The 13,757-nt window shown below is 44.6% G+C and overlaps 1 protein-coding gene across 4 annotated transcripts in view; it reads right to left on the reverse strand.

Moving 5' to 3' along the window:
* Nucleotides 1-4,904: 4,904 nt before the first annotated feature.
* Nucleotides 4,905-13,757, reverse strand: part of HEG1 (heart development protein with EGF like domains 1) — a 109,187-nt gene continuing 100,334 nt past the window's right edge. For 3 of the 4 annotated variants that reach the window (XM_064292600.1, XM_064292554.1, XM_064292516.1), the window contains exon 18: nt 4,905-11,829. In XM_064292600.1, the coding sequence (XP_064148670.1) occupies nt 11,680-11,829 (150 nt within the window). In that variant the 3' untranslated portion in view covers nt 4,905-11,679. The remainder of the gene's footprint in view (nt 11,830-13,757) is intronic. The other variant, XM_064292635.1, reaches the window with a different exon arrangement.

The following is a 13,757-nucleotide window of genomic DNA, read 5'->3' on the forward strand; positions in this document are numbered from 1 at the left end:
CACCATCCTTGCTAGAAGCACATTTTGATTGTATTTCTTCTAAGACTGATTTGTTTGTTCTTCTGGAAGTCCGTGGTATATTTCATATTCTTGGCCAACACCACGATTTGAGTGCATCAATGTTTCTTCTTTTTCATTGTTCAGCTTTCATATGCATATGTGGTGATTGAAAAGACCATGGCTTGGGTCAGGTGCACCTTAGTCATTAAAGTAACACTTTTGTTTTTAAAACTTTAAAGAGGTCTTTTGCAGCAGGTTTTCCCAACGAATATGTTGTGTGATTTCTGGACTGTTGCTTCCATGGAGGTTGATTGTTGATCCAAGAAGAAAGAAATCAGTGGAGGCTAATATACATTTATTCAATGTCTGCTTCACGCCAGGCTCAGGGTTTTAGAAGCATTCTATCATTTAGATACACTTTAGGTAAATTGTGTCAATTAGTCCCTCAACATCCCTCTGAGTTATCATCATTTCCATTTTACAGAGGAGGAAACTGATGATCAGATTGGCTAAGAAATTCATCAAGGTCCTGCAGCTGAGAAGCAGTAACAGATTCAAACCTAGCTCTCTCTGGTTCAAAAGCCCATCCATATCACACAGCCTCACACAACAAGCCTGGAAAATATTAGACACTCAGAAGTGTTTCTGATTTAAATTATTATAAGACAAAACAAAACCTTAAAACAACTTAGTTGAAGAATTCTAATGATAATCATAAATGTTCCATGGCATTAAACTAAGGATCAATCAACTCACCTAAATTGCAGTAACTAGTGTTATTCTGGTTTTTTTTAGCGTTATTTTTGGAATGCGATAGTAGTCAGGATGGGCTCAGTAATGCTGCAGTAGTAGGTGGCCCCCTAAATCTCAGTGCCTTAACACAACAAGTGTTTATTTCACATTCATGTCCAACCTTGGTCAGCAGGAGCTCATCTATGTTCATCTTAGTCACTCAGGGTACCTGGCCAAGAGTGACTGCATCTCAAAACATATTTCTATTGCTGAGGCAAGAGAAAAGCCACATACATACTGGCTTGTAAAATGTCTTCCCAGAAGTGACACATTTCACTTCCATTCACACTTCTTTGGCCAAAACAAGTCACATGGCCACACATAACTTCAAAGGGGCAGGGAATTGCATCTTACCGTGTGTCTCAAAGGAAGAAAGCTGAAAATATGTGGTGGACAGCAGAAATTCTCTCCCCTACCTCCAGGCAACCACTGACTGTTTTCAGTCCCTATAATCTTGTCTTTTCCAGAATGTAATGTAAACGGAATCATACAGTCTGTATTTGTGTATGACTTTTTTTTTTTACTTGGCACAATGTTTTTGCAATTCATCCATGTTATTGCCTGTTACAGTAATTTGCTCCTTCTTATTGCTGAGTGGTATTTCCTTGTATGGATGTTCTGCAGTCTCATTGTCTGTTCATTAGGTGAAGGCCCTTCTAGTGTATTTTTAAAGTGCTTTCTCCACCTAGCCTGCTTGAGCTTTGCTACAAGGGACCTTTGGGAAGGATTCTTGTTCAGATATATGTCATAAATATTTCATGGCATTGAACTAGGGATCAATAGCTATGTTAATCTATCATAAGTTAGTCATCAGCCCACTTAACTCGCCCATCCTTTGTTTTAGAGAATGCCTACTGGGTGATAGGGACTGAGGAGACAATGTTTACTAGGACAGTCTTGATTCCTATCCCTACAGGCTTGGCAATTTTGAGCCCATTAGTCCCTTCATGTATAGGGAGCAGGTTGGAGAAGGAGTGAAGGGAAAATGATGAGAATACTTTGACAGTCATCCAAGGCAGTGTTTCTTGATCATATGATATTAGGTATGATTATAGGTTCCTTGGATGGAGGGTGTCTTAGTCTGGGTTCCCTAGAGGAGCAAAACCAGTGAAACGTACATAAACACGTACAGAGAAATATACTTCAAGGAAATGGCTCATGCAGTTGTAGGGGCTGGGAGGTTCCAAATCTGTGTGTCAGGCAACACGCTGAAGACCTCTCCTGGCTCATGTAGCTGCAGGGGCTGACGAACCCAAAATCTATAGGTCAGGTGGCAGGCCAGAGACTTCTGCAGGCTTACGTCCCAAGAACTAAAGGTCAAGTGACAAGAAGAGTGCAGGGTTTAGAGAGAGAGCTTTGCCAGGACATCTGTTTATATACTGGAGGCAGGCCACACCCCCAAAGAAACTCCCGTTTCAACTGACTGGCTGCTCACATCAGATCATACAATGGAAGGTGATTACATAGTATGTGCCAAAGCACTGAAAGTCACAGCCTAGCCAAGCTGATGCATAACATTAAACATTATAGCAAGACATAATACAAAGACCCTCAGAGAGAGGAAAGGCAGAACCTTTTGTTGTTTACAGATCTGAACAAGAGAAGGCTACCATGCAGAGCTGCTCAGGAATTTGCACCCGGGAACAGGGTAACAGCAAGCTGGGGCCGTAGACAATGGCTTAAGGATAGCAAGAAGGGTAGTGGTAGCTAGGTTTTGCAGACCTCCTGGAGATTGAATTTTTTTTAATAAGTTCATGGGTTCTGGGGCATAGGGGCTGCTCCTAGTTGTTTGGTACCTGGGCCTAGAGCGTTAGAACCTGATAAACGAAGTGGTTGGAGTGTGGACTTAATCAGCTGCTCAAGAAGGGCAACTTACCAGCCTCTGTCCAGGGCCTCAAAAGTAGGTCAAGACAGCACTTCAAAAACATTACAGGCTGTCACTAGCAAATCAGCATTGAAATGACCTATCAACCCTGCCATCACCTTTTCTTTTTTTGGTATAATCAGAAGAAAAAAAAAAAAATCCAAACCCATTGTCCTTGAGTCAATTCCAATTCATAGTGACCCTACCCAGGGCAGAGTAGAACTGCCCCATAGGGTTTCCAAGGAATGGCTGGTGGATTTGAACTGCTGACCCTTTGGTTAGCAGCTGAGCTCTTAACCACTACACCACCTAGGGCTCCACTGAGTCGGAATTGTCTTGATGGCAACGTGTCTTTTGGTACAGGAGGGCCCTATTGAAGAGAACCAGTATTTGTATGTTTCTTCATAATTCATGAAGTATCTTCTATGACTTCTCTGTTTTAGTCCTCACGACAACTCTGCAAGGCATTAAGTATTACCCCACTTTACTGATCAGGACACCAAGGCTCAGAGAGCTAGACAGACTCTTAGGCCTGAAACTATGATCCTGGGAAAAGGAGTCATAAAAAATTACAGAGTGTCTTGTACCAACTATCAGAACCCAGACTTTCTGATGGTGCAGCAGGTTTTATGAGGGCAATAAAAATCAACATAAACATCTTTATTCCCAGCACCTCTCTCGTATCTTTCCGATCTGAAGTTCCTGCTCACTGTGCCAGGCAGCTGCATGACGCTGCAATCCAGTTTTGGGAACTTTAAACTGTCCCAGCCGTTCAATACTCAATATAGGAGGATGCTAGCCTGTATAATCTATATATTGCACCCCATCTTTCATTTCTTCCCAAGCAACTGAAAAATGGTTCCCTGAGCATTGTTAAAAGTCCTTTAAGTCCAGGGGTCTAAACATACATTTTAGATCTTTACTTACTGGCTAATCAAATCATGAGGTGCAGGCTCAGCACTACTGGTCAGAGGCATGGGCAGGTCAGCTCGCAGGCCAGCTGGTCAGTGGACAGCAGAAGGCCCTCCCATTTTAGGTTCAAATCAATCAGCAGGGGAGAGAGGGCCTGGAAGTGATGTGATCTCTGTAGTGTCCAGCAGGGGTCAGCACTGGGTGCCTACCAAGGTCTCAGTTGGGGGTTGTTAATTGGAGGGCTGATAAAAACTGAGTGGGAAGGAATGAGCTGGGTCAACAGAGGAGAGTGCTGCTGGTCACCTCCATTCACAAACGTGGGCTGGGCTGCATCCCCAGTCTAATTTGCTGTCATGCTCAAGTCTGCCATTATTGGCCTCCTCTGATACCAGGTTTTTTTTTTTGCCATAAAACATCCGAGAGGCTCATCCATCCTTGCCATGCAAGGCTCCCAAGACAGCATTAATGAATTAAAAAATATCTAGCCAGGCAGCTACACAGATTGACCACTGTAAGGCCCACAGTGCACCATCTGAAAGTTCCACAGGCTCTCTCCACCACAGAGCAGAGATGTATTTACTTTCCTTTCTTCTCCAAGAGCCAAGAGTTGGCATGGGTGGTAGTGGGAGGCCTTCAGGAGGAAATTTTTAGTCTCTTAATCAGCTACTTACACTCTCCAACCCACAGAAAGAAGACAAAAGTAGATGTTACACCTGAATTAGGCTTTTTATCATTAATGTCTATCCATCTGTCCAACCATCCATCCATCAAAATTGTATTTCCTCTATGCTCAGGGCACCATCATTAGCCATTAGAGAATTGTGAATCAAAACTACAATGAGATACCATCTCACTCCAACAAGGCTGGCATTAATCCAAAAAAACCAAAATAATAAATGTTAGAGAGGTTGTGGAACAATTACATGCTGCTGGTGTGGAAGGTAAAATGGTACAACCACTTTGGAAATCGATTTGGCACTTCCTTAAAAAGTTTAAAAAGTTAGAAATAGAACTACCATACGATCCAGCAATTCTACTCCTTGGAATATATCCTAGAGAAATAAGAGCCATCATATGAATAGATATATGCACACCTATGTTCATTGCAGCACTGTTCACAATAGCAAAAAGATGGAAACAACCTAAGTGCCCATCAACGGATGAATGGATAAACAAATTATGGTATATCCACACAACGGAATACTATGCAACAAAGACAAATGATGAAACCACGAAACATCTCGTAACATGGATGAATCTGGAAGGCATTATGCTGAGTGAAATTAGTCACAAAAGGACAAATATTGTATGAGACCACTATTATAAGAACTCAAGAAAAGGTTTAAACACAGAAGAAAACATTCTTTGATGGTTACACGGATGGGGAGGGAGGGAGGGGGTATTCACTAACTAGATAATAGTCAAGGATTATCTTAAGTGAAGAGAAGGACAACGCACAATACAGGGAAAGTCAGCACAACTGGACTAAACCAAAAGCTAAGAAGTTTCCTGAATACAACCAAACACTTAGAGGGACAGAGTAGCAGGGGTGGGGGTCTGGGGACCATGGGCTCAGGGGACATCTAGATCAACTGGAACAACAAAGGTTATTAAGAAAATGTTCTGCATCCCACTTTGGTGAGTGGCATCTGGGGTTCTTAAAAGCTTGCAAGCAGCCATCTAAGATGCATCAATTGGTCCAAACCCACCTGGAGCAAAGGAGAATGAAGAATGCCAAAGAGTTAAGGAAAATATTAGCCCAGGAGACAGAAAGGGCCCCATAAACCAGAGACTCCATCAGCCTGAGACCAGAAGAACTAGATGGTGCCCAGCCACCACCAATGACTGCTCTGACAGGGAACACAACAGAGTCCCTGATGGAGCAGGAGAAAAGTGGGATGCAGAACTGAAATTCCAGTAAAACGACCAGACTTAATGGTCTGATTAAGACTGGAGGTACCCCAGAAGACATGGCCCCCAGACTCTCTGTTAGCCCAAAACTAAAACCATTCCCAAAGCCAACTCTTCAGACAAAGGTTAGACTGGACTATAAGACATAAAATAATGCTGGTGAGGCGTGTGTTTCTTAGCTGAAGTAGATACATGAGACTAAATGGGCAGCTTCTGTCTGGAGGCGAGATAAAAAGGCAGAAAAGGACAGGAGATAGTTGAATGGACATGAGAAATCCAAGGTGGAAAGGAGGAGTGTGCTGTCACATTACAGGGTGAGCAACAATGTGTGTATTAGGATTTTTGTACGAGTGAGTAACTTAACTGTAAACTTTCACTTAAAGCATAATAAAAAAAAGTGTATTTCCTCATTGCACTTGGCACTGAGGACACAGAAGTGACTCAGTTATTTGAAGGAGTCCCTGGGTAGCATAATTAGCTAAGTATTCAACTACTAACTGAAATGTTGGTGGTTTGAATCCACCTAGAGGCACCTTGGAAGAAAGGCCTGGGGGTCTGCTTCTGAAAGGTCACACCCTTGAAAACCCCACGGAACACAGTTCTACTCAGACACACATGCGGTAGCCATGAGTCAGAAGTGACTTGACAGCACCTGGTTGGTTGGTTGGTTGGTTTCCTACATTCGGCATGCAGGAATTCACTGTACAGACCTGCTGTTGAGGCGATGCCTCATGAAAAATAACTTGTTGCACTCTGGTCTGGTTTGCTTGTTATTAAGAGACAAAACACACAATGAAAATGATATTAATTTTATTGCATCATTTGACTGACTAGAACGCCAGACTTATAGTGGATATAAGTATAAAAATAACCAAATTCTTACAAATAATACTTTGCTGCTACAGTACTGAATAATTAGTGGAGGTTGCAATTATAACACAACTTTAAATAACATTCTCATAGTGGACTTAACACAGTCGATCAGGGGCTAAGGTTTAAAGGTTTACAAAGAGGAATCCGGGACAATGGGAAAACTGAAAAAGTTCATAGTCCAGCTATATGCTTCATTTAACTGTAAATCCAGCGACACAAACATTAACAAAACTCACAGCAATCCAGGATGAAATGTCCCCTTTCCTTTTAGAACAGGCCAACAAGGTAGGACAGAAAGATAAGTGAGCTGGGTTAGTTTGCCAGGGAGACTGGTGGGTTCCCTCCCTGTCTTGCCCCATCCTTGCTACCCAATAACCCTGCACCTGACATGAATTAGATGCATCTAAAGAATAAAATACAACCAGGACCTCATGTGAAAATTCTCTAAAACGTCTTCTGAAAAATGCCATCTCTTTTTAGATCTAAATTGCCCCTTTGGTTTCACAGACTTGTCTGTGAAGAGCTAACACCAGATATGATGGTTTATAACAGTATTGAAGGGAACCCTGGTGGCACCATGGTTAAGCACTCAGTTGCTAACTGAAAGGTTGGTGGTTCGAAGCCACCCAGAAGCTCCATGGGAGAAAAGACCTGGTCATCTGCTCCCGTAAAGGTTACAGCCTAGAAAACCCTATGGGGCAGTTCTACTCTGTCACACGGGGTCGCTATGAGTCGGAAATAGACTCAATGGCACACAACAATAACAACACTATTGAAAAGATACTTTATAAAACAAATTAATTGACATGTAATACTTTAATGGTCCTAGAATTTTAGCCAGTTTTCTTTTCGGGGGATTAAAAAAGGCCAAGCCTACAAAGTCCTGCCTCTGTTTCCAAAAAGGCATGAGAACCTCAGAATGCCACTTTGTCAAGAAGCAAATGAAATGTCCTTTCTAATCCCCCCAGAAGCTTTCAGACAGAAAAACCTCTCTGATACTGAGTGCATTTTTACATAAGAGACAAAATACTGAGATACGAAACTTTGCTCTCCTCCTCTCTCTAAAGAAGTGCTCCGGTCTAACAATCAGGGTAGGTACTTAAGAGCTTGGAGGTCAAAACCCTCGTTTTGAATGTGTTAGGCTGAACTAAGCCAAGGGCAACTGGGCTGTGCAGCCCCAGCTTCTTCAGGCAAAGCTGAGCAGCATTACAGGGCACCCGGGCACCTGCAGGTGGGTAAAATGGCTGAACGGGGGCACCACAAAGCCAAGTGCAAGGGCCTCTAACATGCCTGCTTGGGGACCGTTTACACCTGAGTCAGTATCATCCCACAGAGGCCTTTTCCTGGGCAGCCATCCAGCCTCATATTCCAAGGATGCTGCCCTTCCCTCTGGGGAAGGGCCCTCAAAGCCAACTTCAAGAGTCATGTCTTCAAGAACTTAATAGTCACGTCTTGTTTTCCAACCTCAAATGCTATCAGCCAGCTCAATTACACCACCCATTCAGCAATTTTGGCTCTAAATGACTTAGCTGCTCCTGAAAATAAACTTCCTCTCAAAGGAGGAAGGCTTGCAAGCATTTAAGACATTCAACAAACTATGTTTCCAACTCTGGTAATGGTTCACAAAAATGCGCTCCCAATGTGCTGGGAGCCGGGGCCTTACTACGGGAACATGTCTCGAGTCTTCTCGGGGTCTCCTCTGACGCAGGCAGCCCTCAGTGGGACACCAAGTCTGGCCATGTCTCTAAAAAATCTAGGCCATCACTTTACACCTTCACACCCAAAGCCACATACCAACGCGCTCCTTGCTAAGTGAGGCCAGCCACGATTTTCTTCGTGATGACTGCCACCTTCAAAAACACATATGCAAAAACAAACCGGGAAGGACTTTCCAAAAGGGGATTCAACATTTTTCTTGCACTTTATGCCAGTAGGTCAGCTACTGCTTGATAATACTTAGGCTCTTTAAGACAAATAAGAACTTATTTTTTAAGCCCATTCTTCTCTCTTGTCCCCTTTGGATGGTGAGGCTGAGAGGGATAGTGGAAAGTGCAAAGAAGAGCCAGGCAGACTGGGGTTTGAATCCCAGCTTTACAAGGCAACTTAGTTTGCCTCTCTGCAGGTTTCTGTCTGAGGAATGGGCTCTCTCATGCCTACCTCTCAGGGGTGTCTGAGGCCAAGTACCTTGCATGGAGCCTTGTCACGGGAGGACACAAGAGATGTCAGCTGCATCCCCTCAATAAACAGACTTTAGTGCCCTGGGCTGGCTCATGGGGAAAAGAGGAAAAGATCGGGGAACTAAGAGAACTTGCATGGCCCTGGGTGTCCCAGGCAGTTAATGTGTTCAGCTACTAACTGAAAGGTTGGAGGTTCGAGTCCACCCAGAGATGCCTCGGAAGGAAGGCCTGGTGATCCACCCTATGGAGGTCAGCTCTACTCTGACACACACAGGGTTGTCATGAGTCGGACGCAACAGCAGCGGGTGGTGGTGGGTCTTACACAAAACCCCCAGGTGCTGGGAGGCCAGCGGGGAGCACCTCCCCCACCTGAGAGTGAGCTCTGAACACTTCAAGCCGCACAGGTGCCATCTGGCTGGGCTCTTCCCTACAGAAGCTTAAGCAACTCAAGTGTCACACTTCTCTTCCTCTCACCTTCCGCCAGCTGTGGGACCCCACGGTGCTCCAAATGCATGACTCACACTTTACAGGAGGGGACAGACGCTGGAGCACCTGGGTCAGAGCGGAGAGTTCCTGTTTGCCAGGTGCATGCCCAGCCCGGCTGTCCGTCCAGGGGTTGCTCCTGGCAACCAGCCATTTCCCCTCAGCCCAGGCAGAACCCTCCTGGAATGATTACCCACAAGCAGGGGTGAAGCCAGCCTCTCCCTGCCTCACCAGGTGGGCAGCTAGCACTGGGGAACAGCCATGCACTTCTTAGAACCTCATGGTTCTTGAGTTGCGCTTTCCCCATCCCCACTGCCCCCTAGAAATTGTAGGTACGATGTTCACTCAACCTGGCAGGGTGTCTCATTTTTTCACAGTTAAAAAAAAATACACTCTTAATCCACCCCATATAGACAATTAACAGGAAAGCATTTTTGGAACTCATGGGACACTCTTTTCTGGACTGGGATTCTTCTCAAGAATTCTTGTGGGATAGAACAGTTCACTGTGGAGCTGATAGCGAACGACCCTGATACAGGTGATCTGTCAGCTGTGATGTCAGCTGAAGGCAGAAGTGTATGCCTGGGAATGAATCCCACACCTGGGCTCTTCCCATAGCCAAGGGTCCTGGGGTGAGCAAGGAGGCTATGGAAAGAGCCAGAAAGCTGGGCTCCCCTCACAAAGGTGCCAAGTCTGTGAGCTCAGGTGAGCTGAGTACAGGAGCTCTGAGCTCTCCAGGTGGATATAAGACCCAAGATTTCAAAAGGGCAATATGATGCTCTCAAATTTGAGCCTGGCATCCATTGATAAAAACAGAATTTTTTGTGTCTGTCCCATGAGATGAGTGGATTTCTGTGCTAAGATGCATCACACCTGAAGCACACTCCTACCTCAGCAGAGTGATGATGGTGAGCAATGGAGGCCCGTGGCACACAGCAGTATGTGCTTAAAACCAGGAGAACGAAGATGACATCAGAATGAGGACTACACAGCTCTGAGGAGATTAGAGAACCTTGAAGAAAAAACCATGCCCAGTGTGGAATTGTTCCCAATGGTTGAACCATTTCCAAAAGAGTATGTGTCCTTTGCTTCTGTGTTCATGTCATCCTAAACCAGGATGTTTCAAAAGCAGATGATGAGAATAAGCACAGCTCCACAAGAGGCAGTAAAGACACTGGGCACTGGATATGCCCCCTTGTAGGACCCATGTCACAGGTACAAGAAATTAGATGTGTAGAATTTCCTTCCCAAAGGCGAACTCCCAACTCCCTAACTGACCAGAAGTCTTTAGTTCTCTGATGCTGACTTGACTTATAACCATGGTTCTGGGGAACGGCACAGTAGTGTAAAGATGCAGAAATTACTGGATGAGAGAAGATGGTGATTTCTTCAACGAACAAATAGCTTTGAGCAGCTGAAAGTTTACACTGGGTCTGTGGATAGGATTATGGGTACAATCAAAGAGGTAATACTAGCAGGTAAGCAAACCAAGTGGTGCTCCATCCAGGCTCCCTATTCTTCCGCAGAAATTCACACAGCTTCCTGAAGCACTGGTGTTTTGGGAACTCTGACATGCTTGTGTTGTCCATCCCTCTAACCACCTTCAGCTGCAGAATCACATCACGTTGCTTTTCCTTTGGTGGTGAAAATACCAGCTCAGACAACACCTCTATTCAGCACTCCATTCTAACCCATCCATAGCAGCCTCTGGCCTCCAAAATGGCGGTCAGAGTCCCATACATCTCACAATGGCCTCACTGATAAAAAGTGCCCCCACCTCGCAACTTGCTAGATCATCCGCCAGGGCCATACTAGGGCCAGCCCCCCGATTCTGCCTGCTGGGCTTACCACGGGGCAGCTGGATGCCTCTAACTGAACTAAATAGACATTATTTTGCCCTGACCCAGACTTGTTTGAAGAAGGGAGACTTCACTGCAAAGGGACAAGATAATTTTAAGTAAATGTGCCACCTTGATAAAAACAAGTTGGAGATGTGTGCCGTGCCTCACTCATTTCAAGTCCTCATTTTGGGAGTTGGCTTGGAAACTGTAGCAAAATCAGACCTAAAAACATATTAAAATACTGTGCGTTAAACTGCAGCATCTTCAAACCTTAGTGGTATGTTTAGCATCATCTGTCGTTTAGCACGTAGGCACCAGGCAGGAAAATAACTACAGCCAGTATTTTGCTTCAAATGAATCACCAAATTGAGGCTTATGGAAGTGTCTGAGGAAAAGAGGTCTTTTGGAATTAGTCTTGAAATAAATCCAAAAAGAGACTTCCTCATCCAATTCACTAAAGTGCAAACTAAGGAAAAACTGGGTCCTTGCCATGATGCCTAACGCGATTTACCTTAGTTGATCTGCCTTAGAGCTAGTGGCCATGTCGCAGTTATTCTTAGAAACTCTCTCTGTACTGGCCCATGTTCACATTCACAGCAGCGATAAAGGTGCCAAATGGGCAGCCTGTGGTACCACATCCACAGGCCCCATCTGTCCCCTTCCACTGTGGTCACTCCCCTCACGCCTGTCCCACTTTCTGCTTGCCACTCCAGTGTGGCTCCAACAAGTCCCGGGAGCAGCCAGCGGTGGCGCTCTGTTCTGGTGCAGTCCCGTGAAGTCTGGGTAACTCGCTCAGAGCAGCGGGCCCTCCCTCTCTATTCTGTAGTTAAAAGTAGTCTCTTCTCCTGCTCTCATCACTGATGAACGATGGGTTATACTGTCCAGGGAAAATGCAAGAATGCCGCGATCCCGGCAATCCAGTGTAGGCCGGGTACAGGCCATTTCGTTCAAGTTCAGGATTCCTTACACCCGCGGGCTGGTGGCCAAAGAGAAAAGAAGAAAAGTCCATTTATTAATCCTGAGTTTACATTTATAGCTAAAAAAGAATGCTACGTTTTAATAAACATAAGAGAAAGGCAGATACAAATCACAGAACCAAGGCCTGACCAAGAAGTCAGGGCCATCACAGGTCCATCTCTTGATGGAACCTGAAATACATCTGCCAATATTTTAAAAGGAGACCTGAAAGCACATGGATGGGGCAGCCTGGTGACTTTGGGCCAACGGAGGAAAAGACCTGAATTAAGCCTGCGTGATGATGGTTCTGATTATTACCATGATTTTTAAAAAAGTATTCTTCTCTGCGGAGTAGACAGCATCATGCTGAAGCTTACGCTCTACTTCTACAGGCTGCTCAGCCTGTTAATTTTGAAAAGAAGATCGGGTTCATTTAAGTCCTTGACTATATCTTTTTAAGGCAACTCTTTTGCTAATGCCATGGAAACATGCAGCTAAGTTTGGTCCTACCACGCCGGTGCCGTAGGCCCATGTGTTGCTGTGTTATTGCATTCCACTAAGGTTGAAGGGAGCCCTGGTGGCACAGTGGTTAAGAGCTATAGTTGCTAACCAAAAGGTCAGCAGTTTGAATCCACCAGCCGCTCCTTGGAAACCCTATGGGGCAGCTGTATTCTGTCCTAAAGGGTCGTTATGAGTTGAAATCGACTTGACGGCAGTGGGCACACCCGGGTAAAATATGTGCTCTGTGATGCCTTCAGTTGTTAAAGTGAAAGGATTTTTACAAACATAGCAAAGAGCAAAGTCCTAAAGCAGAAATATCAATGAAAACATTTTAACTAGAGCTGAGTTTGGGGCTACACAAACTCTTCTCACTTCTTTTTTCTTGTTCTTCGTCCAGATTCAAATTTTTCAAAGTGAGCCCATGAAAAGTACAAACAGCTCCTCAGTATGTACAAACTCGCTGCTCCCATCCAAAGTCTGAATCCTCATGGTTAATTCCCATAGCAACCAGAGGGATTATGGTTTCTGTAATGAGATTGTCTAATGCTATTAAGCCCCTAGGGGGCAAGGTTTCATGTTTATCTTTATAGCTCAAACAGCTCCTCAGAGCAGGAGACATGACCTGCCATCCCTTTACTTTCCAGCTCAGATACTCCTGTGTGTGTTTGCTTTCTGGCTGGAGCAGTGTAATGTGAAATGAACTGGACAGAGCACAGAAATATTACATGGGTTTACTTCAAGCAGGACAGAAGAAGCAAGTTTGCTAGGTAGTCACCTGTCTTTCCAAATGATGCAGTCCAGAGCTGGACATATCACATTATTAAAGACCTACTGAGCAGGTAAAGGCACAATGGTTGAGAACTGCAGCTACTAACCAAAATGGCGGCAATTCAAATCCACCAGCCTCTCCTTGGAAACCCTATGGGGCAGTTCTACTCTGTCCTATAGGGTGCTATGAGTCGGAATTGACTCAATGGCAACGGGTTTTTGACCAGATAAAATCGGAAGATAAATGAACGTGTATAAATGTTATTGAGTAGGCATAAGTACAAATGAGCCCTGGTGGTCCAGTGGTTAAGCACTTGGCTAAACGAAAGGTGGGTGGTTCAAACCCACCAGCTGCTCCATAGAAGAAAGGTGTCTGCTTCCTTAAAACTGACACCCTTGGAAACCCTATGGGCAGTTCTACTCTGTCCTATAGGGTCACCATGAGTTGGATTGACTTGACAGCAATGGATTTGGCTGGTTTGGGAGCAGATAGTGTTCTAAACCTCTGAGAAGCCCTTGTTGATGATTACATTGAATTATTCTCTTTATACCTTCTTCTATTCCCCCAATTTTAACTACTCAACCACACGAGGTAAAGCATGGCAGAACAAAGATAAAACCAAAAGGGCCAAGGGCTAAATATCCCTAAATTCTTCCTACTTTTCAGTTTCTAATCCT

Source organism: Loxodonta africana, chromosome 1, assembly GCF_030014295.1.
Source record: "Loxodonta africana isolate mLoxAfr1 chromosome 1, mLoxAfr1.hap2, whole genome shotgun sequence".
Classification (NCBI taxonomy): Eukaryota; Metazoa; Chordata; class Mammalia; order Proboscidea; family Elephantidae; genus Loxodonta; species Loxodonta africana.